The sequence below is a fragment of the Struthio camelus genome, chromosome 13, assembly GCF_040807025.1.
Source record: "Struthio camelus isolate bStrCam1 chromosome 13, bStrCam1.hap1, whole genome shotgun sequence".
Lineage (NCBI taxonomy): Eukaryota > Metazoa > Chordata > Aves > Struthioniformes > Struthionidae > Struthio > Struthio camelus.
Genome location: NC_090954.1, coordinates 3821770 through 3842287, shown reverse-complemented (window position 1 = coordinate 3842287; position 20518 = coordinate 3821770). Strand labels below are relative to the sequence as shown.

The 20518-nt window shown below is 54.6% G+C and overlaps 1 protein-coding gene across 4 annotated transcripts in view; it reads right to left on the bottom strand.

The window, feature by feature from the left end:
* The window catches only part of TCF7 (transcription factor 7), a 70813-nt gene that overhangs the window by 18288 nt on the left and 32007 nt on the right, over nucleotides 1-20518 (bottom strand). For all 4 annotated transcript variants that reach the window (XM_068959771.1, XM_068959773.1, XM_068959772.1 and 1 more), the window contains exons 4-5: nucleotides 4608-4740; nucleotides 1279-1369 (exon numbers count right to left, since the gene is read on the bottom strand). In XM_068959771.1, the coding sequence (XP_068815872.1) occupies nucleotides 1279-1369; nucleotides 4608-4740 (224 nt within the window). The remainder of the gene's footprint in view (nucleotides 1-1278; nucleotides 1370-4607; nucleotides 4741-20518) is intronic.

Genomic DNA, 20518 nt, shown 5'->3' with positions numbered 1-20518 from the left:
GGTGTTTTAATATGTTTCGCTTCGCCCATTTTGCGATACAGCCTGGTACCTGCGTGTCTCTGCCGGGGCTTGCCAGGGTTTTCTCAGCGGGGTCCAGGCAGGGCATTGCTCTCCGCTGCCCACCCGTGATTTCCTCCTCAGCTTTAGGCTCGCCCCGGCCTCCGGGTCCCTGACACAGACTCCTAACCCTCCTCCTACAACCATAAACCTCTCTTCACGCCTCCACCGTGTCTTTGCATTACCAAAAGGAATTAAAAGCTAAACTAAAGGAGCCACGATGGGAATACAGCACCTCCCGCCTTGCCAGATCTGCTCCCTCCGTGCGCTCAAGAGCATCTGCCGAGTGACAAAACCAGTGACGATCAGCACGGAGTCAATATATTGGTGCTTTTTAACTCTGTCCCTGGGGCAGGTTTCCCCAAGGGCACCGGTTTGCAGGGTGCATCTCCAGGTCTGCCCATGCGGGGGGCTTGCGGGGAGCATCCGGCGTTGGGGGACGAGGAGCCCCTCATCCCGCTCCTTCCCGGCAGGAGCTGGCACCGTGCGCCCAGGCGAGGAGGTGAGAGCCGGAGGAAGGCGGCTCCCTCCTCCTCCTCCTCCTCCTCTTCCTCCTCCCCACCGCGCACAGCCAGAGAGGCCGGCATCCTCCTGCTCCAAGAGCCTTGTGGGTTTTCGCCGGGGCAGTTGCTGCCATGGCGTATTTCTTCCCTGCATGTTAGAAAAGGGCAGCGGGGTCCGGTGGCTGGTGCATGCAGCCGAATGATGTTAAGTCGGTGGCATGCTCAGGAGAAACACTGTTTGTGCTGAAAACCTGAGCAAGGGGGAAAAACACCTCCTATGTGAGAGGAGAGGCTTTTGCTCTGATCAGAGGAGGTGGGCAGAGCAGCTCTCCCTGCGTTTTCTAACCCGTATACGGGATTAGACGTAAGGTAGGAGGTGTTTGGAACCAGACAAGAAGCTGGTTGCAACCTCAGCTCCGAGGATGCCTCAGCCGGGACAAGGCCACTAGAGCTGCTTCCCATTTATACAACAAGGTTAATAACACCTCTCCATCACACAGACTGCGAGAGGAATTAGGCCAGGAGAGGTCGGGGGGAAGCAGCGGCAGGATTACAGCGAACCACTGCATGCAGTTTGTTAAATAACCCGTTCCGGTGCAGAAAGCCAGAGCGAGTCCCGACCAGGGACGAGAGCCTGGCGAGGCCGGAGGAGCGGAGTCGGAGACGCGCCGCGTCGGCTCGCTGGGCCCGGCTGCAAGGCGGAGGGGCCCACACTCACCATCCCATCGAAGGAGTGATCTGTCCGACTCCGCCAGGAGGGAGAGGGTAGAAACCAGGGATGTCGGATGTCTGGGAAGGACGGTGCACTCCTAGGAAAAGGGAGAGGGAAATGCATTGGACCAAGCATCAGCACTCCCCGCTCTGACAGCGCTGGAGGTTTCTAACCACGGTAGCTGTTGCCACCTACGGATTTAAGTGCAGGCTTGTGGCTGGCAAGGAATATACACAACATTTCTTGCTATTAAACATCCTGCAAATGGCAGAACATTATAATTACTCTTTCTATTGCTTTGTTTTTCTCTCCTCCCTTCCACGCGCTGGCCACATGCTGGTGCAGGTACACCACCGCCGGTCTTGGCCGTGCATGCCACCGCCGGTCCCGGCGGTCCCCCGCTGCGACTCCCCGAGTGCCCAGCGGGAACGCCCCAGCAGGAGCACTACTTCCGCCTGGATTTTAGAGGATCGGAGTCTCTGTTAAAAATAGTCCTTTCCTGTTACTCTGCGGGAGCCAAGGAACTGCAAACCTGGGTATTGTGCCAGGTGGGAATTCACCTTTTGCAAGGGGAATCCCTGCGGGATCTTCAAAGCCTCTGGCACGAGAGGCATGGCCAAAGGAGAGAGAAGACAGCCAGAACATCTATCGTTTTATAGCAGCTCTACCTGGACTTGAAAATATGCTACGTGCCCTCCACATGGAAAGAAAGGGCCTGAGAAATGTCACGCGGTGCCAAGACATGTGAAATGGGATCCAGAGATCCCTTACGCTCAAATTTGTCTAGGCGCCCGACGACAGCGGGATTATAACCACGTCCCAGGATATGTGTTAGCCATTTGAGCTGGCTGAACTCTGCAAAACACTGTTTTCACAAACACTTTAATTTTTTACAATTCACCCTGGTGGCTCTCTGGCCCTGTCTCTGAGGCTAGCTCAAAGGATGTTCCCTTCAGATATCTGAGGGGTAGGATGGATGAATTTTGCAGACTTTTCACTGAGAATGAATTTTGATTCTGGATATGCAATAGTCATGCTGATGACTGGACCTCAGGATCACAGATCATCCAGAGGAGAAACAGATACACGCTGCACGATCTCTGCATCCAGCTAAAAGCGTGAACCTCCAACATAAGCCACTTGCTATCAACCACCTGCAAACGAGCCTCACACAAAGAATTGTGCAGGAATTGGTGCCTGTCCCGGACAATAAAGACATTTACTAAATTTGTGATTAATTGCAAGCAGTTTCCAAACTCAGGAAAAGTCTAGATTATTCACCCAGATGCGTTAATGATAAATTATTACTTAGGAACGACACCAATGGGCTCCCAGCACCTTATTAGAAGATAACGGAAAGAAATACATAACTGAATGGAAAGGAATACATAACTGCGTGTGACGGTTTGCCTGGAGCTGTGCTGATGTGGACACAGCACTTCGGTCTAGACGACATAGGTGTCAGCTCAAGGTCAAGCTAAACCCAGCATCTGCATTATCCAGCTACCAGGATTTCCTGAGATTTAGACCTCCAATAATAAAAGATGTGTAAGTCAGAGCACATGTTATTCTCAGTGGGCCAGAGGTTAAGCACTAGCCCTTGACTCAAAAGTGGCTGGTGGTGTTTCCTCATCTGTGCGACCCTGGGCTGCTCTCCCTCAGCTCTCCACCTGTGAAATACTTTAAAGGGATGCTGTGAGGATGAGTATGATGATGACTTTCAAGTGCGTAGCCTGTATGATAATAGGAGATATTTCTGTGACAGAGATCCACATCCAGAATGAAGGGAGAAGGAAGCCCCCGCCTTCGACTGTGAGCACACGGATGAGGGACGCAAAGGTGACCTCACCGCGGAGGCAGGTCCCAGCTGAGGATGCTGATCTGAACCTCTCTGCAAAGGGTCTGCGGGATCTCTGGTGCCTCCGACATGCATGAACATGGGTACTGCGGGGGAAACAGGAGTCCAGGAGGACACCAAAGATGCAGGCTGGTGCATCGCTGAGATGGCTCACGGATGGCTCCGCAAGCCGTTCCCAAAGGTGGGCAAGGTGCGTGGTATTGCGTTCCCTCAAGATCCAAGGGAGAAGCACAGAAGTGTGCACGCTTCCTTGCGAGATCTGGAAACCTGCCACTACTTGAGCCTTTAATTTGTTAACACTTCACATTTTCCTACTAAGTTTATTACATTCTGGTGGCTGACAAGCAATTCGCTGGCTGGAAGAAAATCAGGATGTGCCTGCATATCTATTACTCCGGACATAAATCCTTCCCCTCAGCGTCAACGACGAGCCCCAAACGTGGCCTCCAGAGCTCAAACCAAAGAGAGTTCAGCACTACTTTCAGAGGATCTGTGATGCCCCAGTGGTTTTAGAAATGCACTTAACTTGGCAAAGTTGACATCTGCTGGACAGTTTGGATAAGTGAGCAACTATGGAGATCTTGGATGAAGGACTTGCCCAAATTGCAACAGTCTGTTTTTGTGCCTTGGATTTTGCACTGATTTCTATGCTCAGATGAACCCTGAATCCCTTCTGCAATGTAGTTTGACACAGAACTCTGAATTTGCTCACTTTCACATGAAATCAAGACTAGGTTTGTGCAAAAGTTTGGGTGGTCTGAACAGCTTTTTTACGATTCTGTTGCACTAGCTACAAGTTTGAGAAAAGTTTGATTTTACAATCATCTTGCCTCTAAACCCCTCCAAAATGATGCTCTGTGGTGACTTCTTGCATACGCACCTATATTTTACAGCTCCAGCTTTAACCTCTCTATACTGTACTTTCCTCTGTAGCCTCCTGAGTTAACTGATGTGCACTGGCCTAACACAGGAACCCAGAGTGTGACAACCGCATATCGTGTGGCCACGGACTGACACACAGATATAAAAATCCAGTTAGCTATCAGATACCGATCCTATTTAGTCAAAATATTTCCTGTTTCAAACATTTATTTTCTCAAAATGACAGCCTGACAAGAGTTTGGGTATGAGTCAAAGGAAAGATTACTTTCCATTTTCTGGTTGACTCTTTTGCATCATCTCTCAGGCTCCGGTCTGATCTCAAGCTGCAGAGACAGCTTGCACAGACAGCTAAGCACATTTGATCAGCAGGGTTGACGCTTTTGATATCAAACTCCTATTGGCCGAGATTATAAAGGACCGCCGAGAAGCTAAACCCCAAATAAACTCCTGTCACTAAGCAATGCCCCAATTCCTCATGGTACTCAACTTTTCCCACCGATCTGAGACCAGTATGGTGGCAACCCCGACTTCCCCGGGCTCTGGTGCTAGCCCCCTCCCGCCCGCGGGCCGAGCCGGTCGCCGGCAGCGCCGTTACCTTGCTTCTGGTTGATGTCGGCAGGCAAGTGGGGCGAGTGGGAGCCGTGGCTGAAGTGGTCGTTGCTGTAGGGGATGAGCGGGGTGAGCGGGTGGACTCCGTGCGACGGCTGCACCACGGGAACCTTGTTGGACTGCAAGACACAAGCGGGGAGGGAGGAGAGGGCTCAGGCACGGTGCCCTGTCTTTGCAAGCGAGGCTGGGAACGAGCGCAAGTCCCCGGCGCCTCTCAAGGACAAGGCAAAAAATGCCCTCGCCTAAATAAACACCACAGCATCCTGCAAGAAGAATGCAAAATCCAGCCGTGACACAACTGCAAACCGGTGTAAATTTGGCCAACAGCGGAAGAGTAGCACAGGGGTAGGGCGCGCGCAGGCGCACACACACGCACGCTTCGCCCTCTTGCTCGAGCCTCTGCCCCGAGCATCTCGGGCTGCTCCGTACATGCCCAGTTTCGCCCGTGGTTGCTTTCCAACCCCAACTGACTTTGCTGGGATGGTGGAACACTAGGATTCATCCTGATAAAAGTCGGAAAGAGAAACAGGACGGATAGCACCGCACAACTGGGAGAAAACAAGAGCAGCCCACGTGGGAAAGCTGTCCGGGGCGAAGAGCCGGGAATTACTACCCAGATCTTCAGTGTCCCACCAGGGCATCTGCAAATGATTTGCTGCATGACTTCTGACAAGTCATTTTAGACCTCTGGACTTGATTCACTGCTGCCTTTCACTTTGGTAATGATTTTACTGGGGCAGAGTGAGCGCGAAACGCCGGTGGGATTTGGAGGGGGGGTGTCACTCGCGGCGTGTGGCCGGAGGACCTGCCCGGGGACCGGTGCGCCAAGGCTCGGAGCTGCCAGGAAAGCAGTCGGAGAGCCTCGGGCAGGTCCTGCATTTTGCATCGTGGATCAGAGGAGGAAACCCGTGAAACAGAAAGGAAAGCAGACCGGACCGAAGGAGACGCTGCGTTACATGCACCTCTCCCACAACGGTTTGCTCATGCAAATAAAAAGCAAGAGGCATGCACTTTTTCACTTAAGATGAATGAAAACCTTCCATCTTGAGGCTCGCCAGGCATAGATTTGCTGTGTACGGGGGATACTGGGAACGTGGCCCCCTTCCCCCAGCGCAAACTGGGGTGGGCCACCGCGGTGCTCCTGCCCTGCAGCAGGGCCGTGGCCCGCGTGGTCTCCCCACGGATCTCGGGGCTGGGCCTGCCCCTGCTAAACCCCTGTCTGGAGCGCCGAGCTTCGACCGCTCCTGCCCGCGAAACGGGATGTAGAAAAGCCTTTCGGCGATATTGCTAAAAATAGCGACGGTTCAGCTTTATTTAAGTGCCAGACAGCCCGAACGAGGGATGCGCGCGTCTGCGGGCGCCCTCCAGCATCAAGCTGGAGCAGAACGAGCTCGACGCCCAGCTGCCCCGCAAACCTCAACCGAAGCGCTCCTGCCGCCGGGAGCCCGGCAGCGTTTCCGCTCCCGCGAAGCCGTGCGAGGGGCTCAGCTCGGCCGCCGCCTGCCGAGCGCACCAACGGCAGAGACCGGCCGCCAAAGAGGCACCTCCAGCGTCCTGCTCGTGATCCGCAAAACGCCTCCGAAGCGGTCAGCGCGGCGCGCGCGCGGTCGCAGCGGAGGCACGGCCTGTCGGTCTGCTTTTCCCCTCGTATCTTGGCGGTCCAACGGGCTGCCCGGTCACTTTTACTCAGATTTTCCCATCGGTTCACATGGGAAACAGGATTTCGCAGCAGTAAGGAAAGCGGGCCTTCCCCATCACGGCCCTGCCGCACTTGCACTGGCCGTGCTCTGCAGCTCTTTCCTGCTGCCCTCGAAAGTCGTAACAATCAGACAGGGAAAGATGCTCAAGAAGGAGGCAAGAAAAAAAACCATTTGCAAGAGACCGCTCACCCCCGGCCCGCGTCGCTGACGAGCGCCTTCGTTACAGGAACCTGTCCCTCGAGCCTGACCAACCGAGGGAAGAAGGAGATACTGCAGCCGGGCGCTCAGAGACCGAGGAGCCTCCCTCCCGGCTGATTTGCCGTTTCCAGCGTTCGCATTGCTACCGACGGCCGTCCGTGGCCCCGCCGGCGGCTCCCGGGCTCTGCCGGGCGCTCTGCTCGTCTTAGCTGGGAAATCAGACCTCCTTTTACAAAAATCTACGTGCCAGAAGAAGGTATCGTTTCCTCTTTTTTTTTGAAAGGCCTAGATTCAGTTTCTGCAAATCAGCTGCAGCACATGAACCTTGAAGAGAGTTTTCAAAGCCAGAAATTACCAGCTGATGCTGTCTTGGGCTGTAAAATTAACTCGATCATAAACGTTTTCTGCTGACTGGACTGGATTTCATATAAGGGCATTTGTAGTTTTTCAAATAATTTCTCCAAACTGACCTTTATTTAAGTTTCAACCTACGGGTGTCATGAAAAGAAAATCCATTGGGGGAACAAAAGTAAAAGTTCAACTTGTGCTAAAGGACACAGAATTGCTCTGCTGGGCCCTCGTTTTTATGCATTTTAAATATTTCCCGTAGAGGAGCATGCCGTGGGATTGCTCGTTACGGGACCGAGGCGACGTCCCGCGCTCGGGCCCGTCAGTCGTCTCCTTTCCCCTTTGCAGGGCAGCCGGGGGAACGAGCTGATCAGCTAGGACCTTGCTGCAGAAAAGACGCGGATTGAAAGCAATACTGGAACGGCGTTTCCAGGTGGGACAGCGCAGCAGACCGGTTTTTGCAAGCCCGGACGGCCACCTGCTCTCTTAAGTTTGCTAAATCGCAGCTCCCCTAAAGCCGGGCTTCTCTGGCGAGCGGCGGCTGCCCGCGTCCCGCTGCGCCTGCCCCTCGGCCCCTGCCAACCCGGCTGGGCAAAAAAAGAGACCTGGAGGGAAGAAGCTCCCACTTGGAAGAGGAAAAGTGACTTGAATAAGCGAGGTGCTGCAGCGGGATAACCCAGAGCAGCCCTAAGGGCGTGCACCCCCCGGCCGCGTCCGAGGGCTTCAGGTTCGTCGGAACTACGCAAGACCTTTTTTTTTTTTTTGACAAAATGTGGGTTTTCATTAGAAAACGGTGCTACATTGCAATCAAACCCTTTCTGGAAAACACCAGGTGTTAACAGGTATTTTGACTCATTTTTTTTAAGACTGACATATTTAGTTTTGACTTGTTAAAAATGAGTAGTTTTACTTTGCCAGCTTAGTTTTACTTTGCCGGCTTGAAAGATTTTTTTTTGTTGTTTAAAAGCTTAAAGTTAATCATAGCAAAATGTAACACAGGAAGTCAAAACACAAAATCAGACTGAAATGATCCAAAGTAAAAATTTCCATGGACTCCAGTATTCTTCGGGGCTTTAGTTCTGTGAAAACATTAGAGATGTTCTTTTTCTCCCAAAGAATCTCTTTCTGCTTGGACCAGCCTAGGAGAAGAAGGGAATCAAAAAGACGTGAAAATTACTCCCTGCCCCGCCGCGTAGGAGACGGCTGTTAAGAAGAGCAGCGGTCAGGGCAGCGGCTGGGCATCCCGGCTGCTGCTACGGGTGGGAACTCTTTTGTTAAATTGCCTGGGAGAAGACAAGTCGTAATGAAAATAAAGCAGCTAAATGCTGCTGCCCCTTCCATCACTCGCTGCCCAATTTAGTGGAAAGTTTGTTATTTAGTGCTGTGCTCGCGGTATCAAGCACCCAAGAGCAGAGTTTGCAGCTGGTCCTCAAACAGGAGCTGGAAAGGGTGCGATACGGCACTTGGCACAATTTTCCTGGACGCGCACCCGGGGTGTTGTGTCTGCTCGTTTCTCATCACTCACTTTAAAAAAAAAAGGAAAGAGAGAGAAAAAGAAAGAGACAGATATCACTTGGCATTAGCACGTTAAGAAGAGTAATCCTATCTGCCACAAATCAGGTTACATTGACAAAATACAGGCGCTCCCCTTGCAACGTTGATCTTGGTCCGCCTCGCTGTATGCAGGCACAAGGCACCCCTCCTAGCCGTAACCCGGTCTGATTCAAGAATTTTTATGTTTTCCCCGTGTTTTGAACAAAAACAAAATTAGTGAAATGCTGGAATTTTAATAGCTTGTTTTTAAAGCAAAGCCACATAAATGACGCTGTTTTGTAGGAAAGACGCTTATATTTTACTGATTTTCCATGTATTTGAAATAAAATGAATTTAAGAACGTTGCTATCCCATTATAAAAGTCAGCCCTAAGCACCCAGGAGGTTCACAGCAGCGTCAGCTGCGGAGAGGGACGTTCTCAACCTGCAGCCGCGTTTTATTGCAGAAACGGCCAATCCTGCCCAGAGCTACTCCGGTCCCCATTCGCAGCGGGAGAAAACGCCGCTGAAGCTTCTTCCCAACACTTTTGGGCATCTTCACCCTGCTACACTCTTCCTGTATCTTTTTAAAGAGGTTTTAACAGCTCCTCTGACATGAGGGACTGTGCACTTGCAGATCAGGCAATTAGGGCTGCAGCCACGGAAACCACCTCAAAATAAGCCAACCATAGAGGCGTACGCAAGGAAAACCTTAAAAGTTGACGAAAAGGGTGCGCCGCTGCACCCAGGAGGCACTGCACTGCTCCTGACGAACATAACGAGGGCCACCAGCCGTCAGCAGAGACGGATGCAAAGCCGCAGTAGCGAGGCATGTAGGGGACCCCGTGCACATCGGGGACCCTGCACGCGTAGGGCATCCTACATATGTAGGGGACCCCATGCATATAGGGGATGCTGCAGACACAGGGGACCCCACTCACATACGGGACCCTGCATGCACAGGGGACCCCGCAGGTGTAGGGAACAGAAGCCGAGGAAGGGGGAGAAACTGCCAGGATGGCGCATGGTACCGCAGCTGGGTGCCAGCGTCCTTGGGGACACGACTCCATGGGGCACCGAGCTCTCCAAAACACAGCTGGGGCACACAGAGGGGCATGAGCCGAGGCTGTCGGCCTCCGAACGCCCAAACCCCGGGTGTGGGGAATTGCTGGCAAGTGGCCGGGACAGCTGAAGTTCCTCTAGTCGCCAGCCCTGAACGAAATCAAACAAGGGCTGGATGGCAGAAAAGCCCTGGCCCCACCGCCGAGGGAGCCATCGCCCTGCCAGGAGCGGCCTGGGAGACATGCACCCCGCGGGGCATCGCTGCCTGCCATAGAGCATTGCTGCATCCCACGGAGCATCGCTGCATCCTGGGCAGCATCGCTGCATCCCATGGGAGCATTGCTGCATCCCACGGAGCATCGCTGCATCCCATGGGAGCATTGCTGCATCCCATGGGAGCACTGCTGCATCCCACGGAGCATCGCTGCATCCCATGGGAGCATTGCTGCATCCTGGGGAGCATCGCTGCATCCTGGGCAGCATCGCTGCATCCCATGGGAGCATTGCTGCATCCTGGGAAGCATCGCTGCATCCTGGGGAGCATCGCTGCATCCCATGGGAGCATTGCTGCATCCTGGGAAGCATCGCTGCATCCTGGGGAGCATCGCTGCATCCCACGGAGCATCGCTGCATCCCATGGGAGCATTGCTGCATCCTGGGGAGCATCGCTGCATCCCATGGAGCATTGCCGCATCCCATGGAGCATCGCCGCATCCCGTGGAGCATTGCCGCATCCAGCGGAGCATCGCCGCATCCTGCAGGGCATCATCGCGTCCTGTGGCACATCACTGCAGCCCATGGCGCATGGCTGCATCCCGCAGCGCATTGCCACACCTCGCGGAGCATCGCTGCATCCTGCAGAGCATCGCTGCTCATCATCGCATCCCGCAGCACAGGGCTGCATCCCACGGCGTGCGGCTGCACCCCGCAGCGCATCGCCGCACCCCGCGGAGCATCGCCGCGTCCTGCGGAGCGCTGCTGCAGCCCGCGGCGCATCGCCGCATGCCAGGGCACAACGCTGCACCCTGCGGAGCATCGCCGCGTGCCGCAGAGCATCGCCACCCGCCCCGGCTGGCGTTTCCACAGCCCCTGGCGCGCGGCCCCGCGTGCTCGGCGCTGCGCTCTCTGGGAAGCAGCGAGGCGCAGCTGGAAACACCCCCCCGGTCCGTATATGAGTAGTGCCCCCACTACCGCTAACCGCCCGCTGCAGAGGGGCCCGCCGGCGGCGGCGCGGCGAGCGCTCGCTGTGGTTTCCAACCCTCGCCGGGGGAACCTAGGCGGCGGTGAGGCGAGATTAGTCATGTCACTTTCAAATTTCCCCACATCGCCGGCCCCAGAAATAGCGAAACGAAGAGGCCGTGGGCCAGCCCGGCGGCGCCCCGGCGCTGGGGTGAGGGGCCCGGCCGCGGCAGCGGAGCCCCCGGCCGGGGGCCGGCAGAGGGCAGGGGGCCCGGGCGTCCCGGGGGCGCCGGGCGACCGTGGCAGCGGGCCCAGCGGGGAGGGAGCCCTTCCCCGCGCCCCCAAACGGCCGGCGGCAGGGCAGGGAGGCTGCGGCCCGGCCCGAAGAAGTCATCCTGAACGCGTCTGCTCCGCGTCACACCTCAGAGCTGAGCCTACGCGTTGGCTCCGAGAAACAAAACCTCCGAAACGCGCCGCTGCTGGTTCAAGGAGGGATCCATCGCTTTGCTCCGCGAAATGAGTCACGGCGCCGGAGGAGAGGAGAGCGGTGGGGCCAGGCCGCGCGGAGGCCGCGCGAGCGAACGAGGAGCGGGGCCCGGTAGGTCCTGCGGCGCCGGCAGCCGCTCGGACCCGCAGCGGCGCGACTCCCAACCCGCCCAGGGGACCTCGCCGGGCGCCGGCAGCCCGCGGCGCCTAGTCATTTCTCACGTCAGCGCGCGCTCTTTCTCTAGTCTCACTTTTGCTGCAGTCGCAGCTCTGCAGCCCGCTGCCGCGGGGCGGGAAGGAAGCAGGGAAAGTTATCGCCGCCCACGCTCGGGCGCTTGCCCTCGCTCGCCCCCGCTCCCCGCGTCCCTCCGGCTCAGCCGAACCGCCGCACAAGCAGCATCTCCGCCCGGCGCCCCCGAGGAGCGGGCTCGCGGCCGGCGCGGCCCCGCCGCTTTCTCCAGGGCCACGCGCTTCTCCCACGGCCAACGGGCGGTCGGCGCGTGCCGCGAGCGCCGGCCGGAGAGCCCCCGACGGGACACCTCGGTTTCGCCCTTCTTTGAGGCCAAGGGGCCTGCCACGAGGACGGACGCGGCTTGAAGGGCTCCTCTCAGGGGCAACACACGCGCCCGGGTGGAGGAGAGCGAGGAAAGGCCCAGGCGTCCCAACGCCCCGTCCCTCCCTCTGCCTCCGCCCAGCGCTGCCCACCAATATTTACAGGCAACGGCCACGTGAAGGCGAAAGTATTAATATGCACTACTAATCGGGCACACGAATGACGGCACCGAGCTGACGTCCTTCACTATACGTCCCACACGGGGGCAAAGAGCGTCCCAGGGCGGCCTCTCCTCCCTGGCAGACGGGGCGCTGCTAATCCAGCTCTTCATCTCCCCTCAGATCTCCTTCAGCCTCTTTAAAATCCAGCTCTGCTCTGCTTTTCAAACCTTTGTGGCTTGCAAGCTCTCAAGAAAGATTCGGGGTGCTGCCTGCCGGCCGGGCTCACCAGGCACCTGCGCTCGCCTTAGCGGCAGAAGCTCAACTTTTATCGCATTAACTCGCCCCGCATTTATCGACGCGGCGTATCCCAGGAGCGCGAAGAGACTCGGTCTGTGCAAGACTCGCTCCGTCAGGAGGCCGAATCTCCAAGGCCTTTCAAACTTCGCGTCCCAGAAATCGGAGCCGCTCGGCGTTCAGCAAGGCGGCGCGTGACAAGGCGCCGGACGCCATAGGAACAAGATGGGGGAAAGAACTTAAAAAACTTGTTACGGGTTCTCTGTGAACTCTTCCCGGCCTGGCACCCTTATTTACGTCCCGGGCCCAAATCAGAGGCCTGCAGGTTTTCCCTAAGGAAACCCAGGCGGTCCTGGCCTTCCCGCGCGCGTGGGAAGCCTTCTGCTCCAGAAGCGGAGCAGCCCGCTGCTCAGCAGCCCGGCTCCCTGCGCTGCTGCTGCTGCTGCTGCTGCCGGTTTCTGTTTTTAAGCAGTGATGGTTATTATTTTTAAGTTAAACTCTGCAGGGGAAATAGCTGAGCTTTGCACCGTTTACGGGCACAGGAAGAGCCGTTTCGCTTCTCAAGTATTTATCTTCTCAGAGAAAGATGTTGGTGGTTCTTCACGAAGTGAAAAAAAAAAAAAAAAGGCATGGAAAAATAAAGCTCAAAAGTCCCTCCCAGGGGCTGCTTCTCTTAGGGTGACAGAGGACAAGCGCTGAGGTAATTACGTCCCCTGCCAGAGGAGAGAAACCCCCTGCAAACAGAGCTTTTGACATCACCGCCCAGTGTCGGCGGTCCCATGCAGAAGACGGGCCACCTCACCTCAGGACGGCTCCGCAACGGCGCAGAAAGTCCCGCCGCCCCAGAGCCGCTCCGCTCACGGCACGCCGCTTGCTGCGGCGTTCAGACCGGCTCCGCCGAGCTCAGCCCGCCGCATCTGCTCCAGGGCACACGGGCGCTGCCAGAAACCACCGCCGACCTCCCCGCTGCGGCGCGCGCCGAGGGGGCGCCGGGCCCCGCCGCAGCAGACGGCGCCGCCGGCCGCGCCGCAGCGAGCCCCCGACGCCCCTCGGCTCTGCAGCCCCGGCTCCCGGCCCCTGCTCGCTCGGGCTCTGGGCCGGCGGTGGCGGGGGGACGCGAGTTTCTGCGAGTTCGAAACAACCGCGGGCAGCGCTGGCGCTGCAAGCAGACCGCGCAAAGCCTGCGCGGGGAAACCTGCACCCACCTGACCCCCAGCGCCTGATAACATCTGACCTCCTTTATTTTGCTACGGCTCTCAAAGAAGAGCAGTTGGTGAAATACCCAGAACGAATCAGGCGAATGTCCACGAGGGCAAGGGAGGAAAGCAAAAATAAAAGTACGCAACGGAGCCAACTGTGGCACTCATTATAAGAGGTCTCGAGGTGTCGCTTCCAGCGCTTGAGAAATTAATTTTTACATGTGTGGCACGCAGCTAGCACCGAGACCCACAAAGACTCAGGGAAAAGCAGAGAGCGGGCTCCCACGGTGAGGTCTGCATCCCAGTCTCCGACACCCGGGAGGATCGGGCGGCAAAAGCCGGGTCTAGAGGACAGCTTGCACCTGAAACGAAGCCAAAGGTGTTTTCGGCCTCGGCATTTGGTTTTTGAGTCCATCTCTGGTCAGGACAGGCCATAGCAGCAGATGGAAAATTCTGCGAGATTTCTCAGTATATCTGTTGGCACATAAACTGAACAGGAAACCTTGAGGTGTCAGCAAGGCACGTTTTCAGGCAGCAAATGTTTGCTTACATGTCATCTGGGCTCTCGCAGGAGGGCTTGCAGCTGCTCGGTCGGGTTTTCTTTCTTTTTTTTTTCCATTTAAAACAAAAACAAAAACAGCCCGTTTACTTGAAAGAGCATAGGGGAATTAAAAAACAAAACAAAGCAAAACAATAAAAAAACTCCCATGTGATCGAAGGCATTTCGATTCTCCTAACGTCAGAGAGGGCGAAACCTGCCCCTTCGCGCAGGCGAGCGGGGCCGCGGGGACCGGCGCTGGGGCCGGCGAGCAAAGCCCAGGAAACTCCCGCACGCCTTCGCCAGGGCCGGGAACCCTCCTGGCTGGCGCCGACACTTCCCGCTTGACTTTCTGTCCAACCTTCTGACGTTCCCAAAGCCCAGCTTCGGCGCGGGGGATCTCAGCATGTGGGATCGTCACCGATTTGAAAAGAAGCACAACCAAGCAGAGGAGTGTCTAACTCGGTCCGAAAGGAAATCCCCAACTTGGTGACTGCTCTGTGAAAAAGCGATAGTGATAACAGTAATAATAATAATGACGGCAATAGCAGCAATAATGGCATTTGGGTCCTGCTGGTTTTTTCAGAGAGCTTCCTCCCACCGCATGCAGCTTCCGAGGCCGTGCACTTGCACAGCGTCAGATGACACCAAGGGAAGATCTTTTACTATGTCAGATGCGGCCATGCCTAGGCGCATGCAGTAGCTAATTAACAGATAATAAGGCCCAAGAGGGGACGACAATTTATAATAGTTATCATCTTTCTTTACCCTTCCTGCCATTGCTATGGTGAAAGCCTCTGATGCGTATGTGGATGTCAGAAGCACTTCCAACACAGACGACCATGAACGAATGAATAAAAGATGACCAACATCTTCCCCAGAGTCTTTCCCAGACCGTTCTGGAGCAGGAGAGCAGAGGCCCGAGCCTGGGCGCTGGGCTGGCTCCTGGGAGCTGCCGGCAGGCTGCGGTCCGGCTCTGCAGCCCACACCAACGTCCTCCTGCGCCAGCCTTGGGCTTGCTGGCTACTGGAAACCAGCGGGAAGACCAAGAGGCAATGACTTCAGTGCGGGCTGCCACCACGAACACGCAACCAGAGCCCCTCTGGGGCTTAACGCCCTGCTTGTCCCTGCCGTGGCCAGGAGGAGCTGTGCCCACAGCTTCAGCAGGGCCACATCTCACCCAGCAAAAGCGGGAAAGTTATTGAGGTCGCCTGCCGAACTCGGGACCGACGCGTGGCAGCGCGACCTGCCGCCGAAACGGTCCTGCTCCGTCCCTGCCCCTGACAGCGGTCCCCTTACGCTAATCCGCACCACCGCTTATTTCCCAGATTCGGTGCTGAACTCCTCTCTGGAGGACACAGAGGGAAGCTAATCCCCTTCGGAGCCAAATGCATCTTTTATTGACACCCTGCAGCTGTAAAGTGATAGCAGCTTCCCGCGTTGCTGGCTCGCAAGGATGACATGTTTACAAAGAATGCTACAGCCGCTAATCCTGGATGATACCGCGTGTCTGCCTGGGAGAAGTCCTAATTTTCTTGATACGAGGAATTAGTTCCTTTAATGCTTAATACCCTTTTTTCCACTGAAAGCAAGCAAGCGGTATTGTGCGCAGAGTGAAATAAACATTTTAATTAAAATGTAGAATTTATCTCGCCGTTGAGTTCTTGAGAGCCCCCAATGCTATGTCAAACTCCTCGTTCCCATTCTGAATCTTTCTCTGATCTCTTAATGCGAATGGCTGAACTAAAACCTGGGCTTGGTGGATTTGCATATAATTAGTCAGCAAGGGAAATTAGCAGGGAATTGGATGGTTTTCTCCTCTGCCCATCAGATGGCTTTACCAGATTTTTTTAATCACTGTAAAAATGTATTAAATGTTATTTAACCTTTTCTACTTTCCCCTTTTCTGGGGAGGAGGGAAGCAGACAGGGTAAAGAAACAAACTTACACATACGATAATGAACGCCTCCTATCGTGGGAAGCAAATATCATTGTAATTAGGATTAGAAAAGAATCCTAATTAATCTTGTCCTGCCACTTGACTTCTAGAAGTTCCTTAAATGTTGCCTACAACGAAATGTAAAGCAAGGAGAGGTTTCAGGCTCAGGGGCTAATCCCCCGGCCAGGAGCGGCGGTGGCCGTGGCCGGTGGCGGGGGCAACGCATCTTAGGCAGCTCTGCTGCTTAACTTCCCACTATGAACTAGGCAACCGCACTGCGAACCAAGGGACTTACGATGCATTAAGCACCACAGCAACGTCTGACTCTACAAACAGGGATCTTTTTAGACCTTTCATCATGTTTTACTCAGTACCGTCTATGGAGTCTACTTAGAAATACTTACTGGGCTCATTTTTAGGGTGGTGCTGCAGGTAAGCAGCTCTGTTCCATCCTGTTCTATGCCTTGGTTTCATCTTCTGTAAATTCGTGATGATAAAGGTAGCCCATCATACTAGCATTAAGTCATACATATTTTAACTCAGCTCTTGTCATGTGTCATCAAATCCTGTTTTTCAGGTATTGAGATTCATAGATTTACTTGCATAATATTTTACTATGTGAGTGGAATGTAGTATGATTATTTTCATCTTTGGATCTTCAGTGTGGAAACCAGATTTTAGAGAGCTGGTTGTCTCTAAGCTTCAGACCTTGTCTGAAAAGTTTAATTTTCTGTCTGTGATACCACAACTAAATATAATGCCAGGTGGTGCCAGCCGTAAAGCGGGGTTATAACTTGGACTAGTCCTGAAACATAGCAAACTGCAACTTCTCTTTGCTTTCTGCTAAATAATAAATAGTAAATGAATAGTGCTACAGCTAGGGCAGCTTCTTGGCATAACTTTTTCCAAAAGCTCCAGGAAGTTTTTCGCTGCAGCTTTACGAGAGTGACCCTGAACAGCAGCCTGGGAATAGCATAGTTAGTACAGACTTGAAAAATCTCCACGTCGAAACCAGAGACCGCACAAAATGCGCCCGGTCTTGAATTTCATTTTAAACCGGGCTGATCAAAAGTTCATAAGCCAGGATTGATCAAAGGTTTCCCACTGAAAAAATGAGAAAGTCATGATTTCATATGGTTTTGATGAGAAAAATAATTGATGAAACTTTGCTCTTTCAAGTTCGTTTTGCTTTGAGTTTGGGGTTCATGTGAGTATGAAAACCAATGGGTGCAAACCTGCAAGGAATGAAACCACAGAGTTTGGGACAGTTTCAACGACCAGATTCTTACAACGGGAGATCGTCACCTGCTTTAGGACTGCACAGGGGTCAGGAATTTTAAGGAATTTTGTTTTTGAAAGAAAACCCAAGTCACGGAAACTGCAGCTCTTTGTAGGATGCACTTTCACCAAAGCTTTGCTGCGAAAGTTTTAGGTCCAGGGTAAAATTTTGCGCCACCGCCTGGCCGATGCACTTTCCCAGGAGGTACAAGACCCAGATTCAAGCCCTGCTCTGTCTGCATCTCTCTGCGTCTCTCTTTTCCTATTTGCATGCTCTAATGAGAGGGCTGCAGGAGCAACTTTTCACCGGGCTGTGCCACTTCACACTAATAACGCTGGCCGACCCGCGGAGAGGGGCTCAGGCACTTGCCAGCCGACTCAAGTAGGGACCGCAGCCCGAGCACCGAGGCTGGCGGCGCCTTTCAGTTCCCTTTCTCAGAGATTTGAGATACTGCAATTTCATTCCGATGGTGAAGGGGGAAAAAAAAGTTAAAATATCACTTTTTCTGGCTGAAGTCAGAGTCTTGCTGCCCAAACAGCCCTCCCTCACCACCCGCCGGGACACGGAGATCTGGGGAAAATGTTTTGCAGAAACGTTGAACCCGGTCCGGTTCGCCACGCCGAGGTGACCGTGTGCCTCCGCATACCCAAACCCATTCAGATTAAGCCCAAATTGCCCACTGCACATTTAGGAACTTCCGTGTTTTTGGCATTGGAGCTCACAGTAGACACCGAGGGGTTTCCTTGGGGCATTCGCTGTGCTTAATGATTTGGGTCCTGTTTTGTGGCTGCTTTTGCCGTGAAATACAAACTGAATCGCTACAGCTGCTGCAGCACATAGGTTCGTTTAGAAGAAAGGAGAAGAAGTCAAGAAGGAAGACGAGATTGTAATCCAGGGTACTGTCGATACATCCAGACTCCGGGCATCCTAGATTTTCTCCTAACCAGGTGGTTAACTAATTTAGACCACTCCCAGGGATCAGCTGCTTTAACCGTAGGTCATGTTGTGTCACAGACTTTATTTTTTTTAACTTACTTGGAAATTCCTCTGATTTATAACTGAGAGGAGTATTTGCTGAATGATGAAACTGAATTACACAGAACATCAGTTACTATAAAAAATACATCTTCCACACCTCCCTGCGCACCACTTCCACATGCCTACACTGCGATTTTCTAAACTCTGTCAATATTTAGGGTGCGAGCTGGCGGCCGGGGTGCTCACATCTGCCTTATAAAAGTCTGAGAAGGAAAACTTCTCTTTTCATCTGGACAGTGATCCAAGGGCAAAAAAATCCTCCCTTCAGCAGGTCACCACCACATCATCAAGCCCTATACTAGTATTACTTTCGTTAAATACAAGTCCTCTTCCTAACAAATGGATTGTGCATTTGTTAAAAAACCCAATTAAAACACTATTCCAATTGGCTTACATTTCCGTTTTTCCCTGTAACGTTTGCAACCCAAAAATAAATTCTTCTGTCTTATGGCCATCATCTAAGCGACTTAGAATACAAAAAGTAAAAACCATACAGGTTGCAAAGGATTACACATTTTTACACTTCTTTTGGTTTTAACGGTGGTGCCGCACAGAGAAAGCAATTCATCTTTGAAAGATATAATTAATATAATTGCGTCCCTTCAATTTGTTGGCTAGCTTTCTCCACTACTTCAGAACATATGAGAGCTTGGGACTTTCTGAAGACATAAACCCTCAACTCTAGCTGAGAGCGAGCTGATGGGATTTAGAAGGAAACATCACCTTAGAAGAGGCCACCTCCAAAGGTGTCTAGTTACGTGCAACGCCGGTGGATGTTCACGCAGAGCCTCAGATACTCCTAAGCGCAGAAAACGCTGCGCCTCTGCGGCCCGGGAGGCTGCAGGTGCTTTGTCCGCAACATCCTCTTTCTTTTGGCATACCTTAACAACGCAAGGTGTTTCTTAATTTGCCAGGCACGCCACTTCCATAACAACACGCGCCGTGCACGTACAGTATCTCCACCAGACACTAAAAATCACCCCGAAATCGGTAGTTTAACGAGGGCAGGGCATTTTATTCCGTTGAGCACCGCGATGGCTTTAGCACCCCTGCTTAGGCTCTGATTTACTCATTCCAAAAAGGCGGCTCACCTGCCGGCCGCGCTGCCAGGAGGCATGCGTCTCACCCACGCCGGCTCCCGAGCGAGCCGCGCGGAAGGGGCACGGCTCGGCACGGCCGCGCGGCCGGGGCGGCAGCGCGGGAAGGCGGGCGGCAGCGCTCGCTGCGGAGCCGGCTATGGCCCGCGCTTCGCCTCCCTGCGACGGACCTCCAAGGGTCACCCTTAGCTGCCTAATTACCCTAATGGACTGGCCAAGTTCGTGCGCTCAGGCCAGCGGCGCTTCTCCACCTCCGGCGGGGAAAGAGGAGCAGCGCAAACGTTAGAGCGGGAAGGGGAAGCTCCTAAAGCTATTTCCTCCTCTTATCTTTACGACGACGAATTTTGCCGCTGACTTCAGCAGCAAGACCAGCGGGCTCTCGACAGCCCGGCTGGCACTGGAAAGAAGCCCTGGGGCTGCGATGGGGCGCCCGGCCGAGCGCCGGCGCGGGAGCGGGGCGACGCTGCGGCGCCCGCCGGAACCTGCCGCTCCTCCCGCCCTGCCCGTTTGCAGGAGGGGTTTTTGCACGTGGTAGTAATTAGCAAGCAGAGGACGGGGCGGGGGGGGGGGTGCTGCCGTCCGGGCGCTCAGGTCCCGGCGTTTTGGGGAGACCCCGAGGGGCTCTCCCGCCGCGCAAGGAGCCGCCGGGGAAAAGCGGAGCGGGACGGGGTGCTTTCGGCTGGCGGCCGCGACAGGCACGGCACCCGCACCTTAGCTCTACCGAGGCAGCATGACGCCGTTTCCAACCAGCAGTGAGAAAACGGGCGGTAAATCACCTCGCGCTCCGGCCCTGGCCAAGCAGGCGCGGCGACCCCGGGAGCGGCGAGGCGCGAACGGAGCCGGCGGCACGGAGCTGCCAGCACCACCTGGCACGCACGCACGCACGCACGCACGCACAGTCGCTGTGGACGGCCTGTTTCCAGCGGCGCTGCCTCCCGGGAACGGCTCGGGGCCGGCGTCGCGGGACCCCGGCGCGCCGCTCCTGGGGCGCAAAGAGGCGGCGCGTGAACCCCGGCCCCCGGCCGCGCAGCTCGCAGCCCGGCCCGGCGCTCAGCAGGACCAAACTACCGCCGCCAAACACAATTCCACTTGCCTGCTCCTTTTCTTTCTTTAAGTATTAATATTACAAATTACTATAATTTGCGCTAGGGAACTAATAAATCAGAATTATTCACTAGAAAACAAATGGCCGTGTGGAATTTAATCCCCCATATCTACTCCATCTACGATGAACGAGGCACCAGCGAACGAGCTACCTGGCAATCAGAGATCACATGAGAACATGAGATTTTTT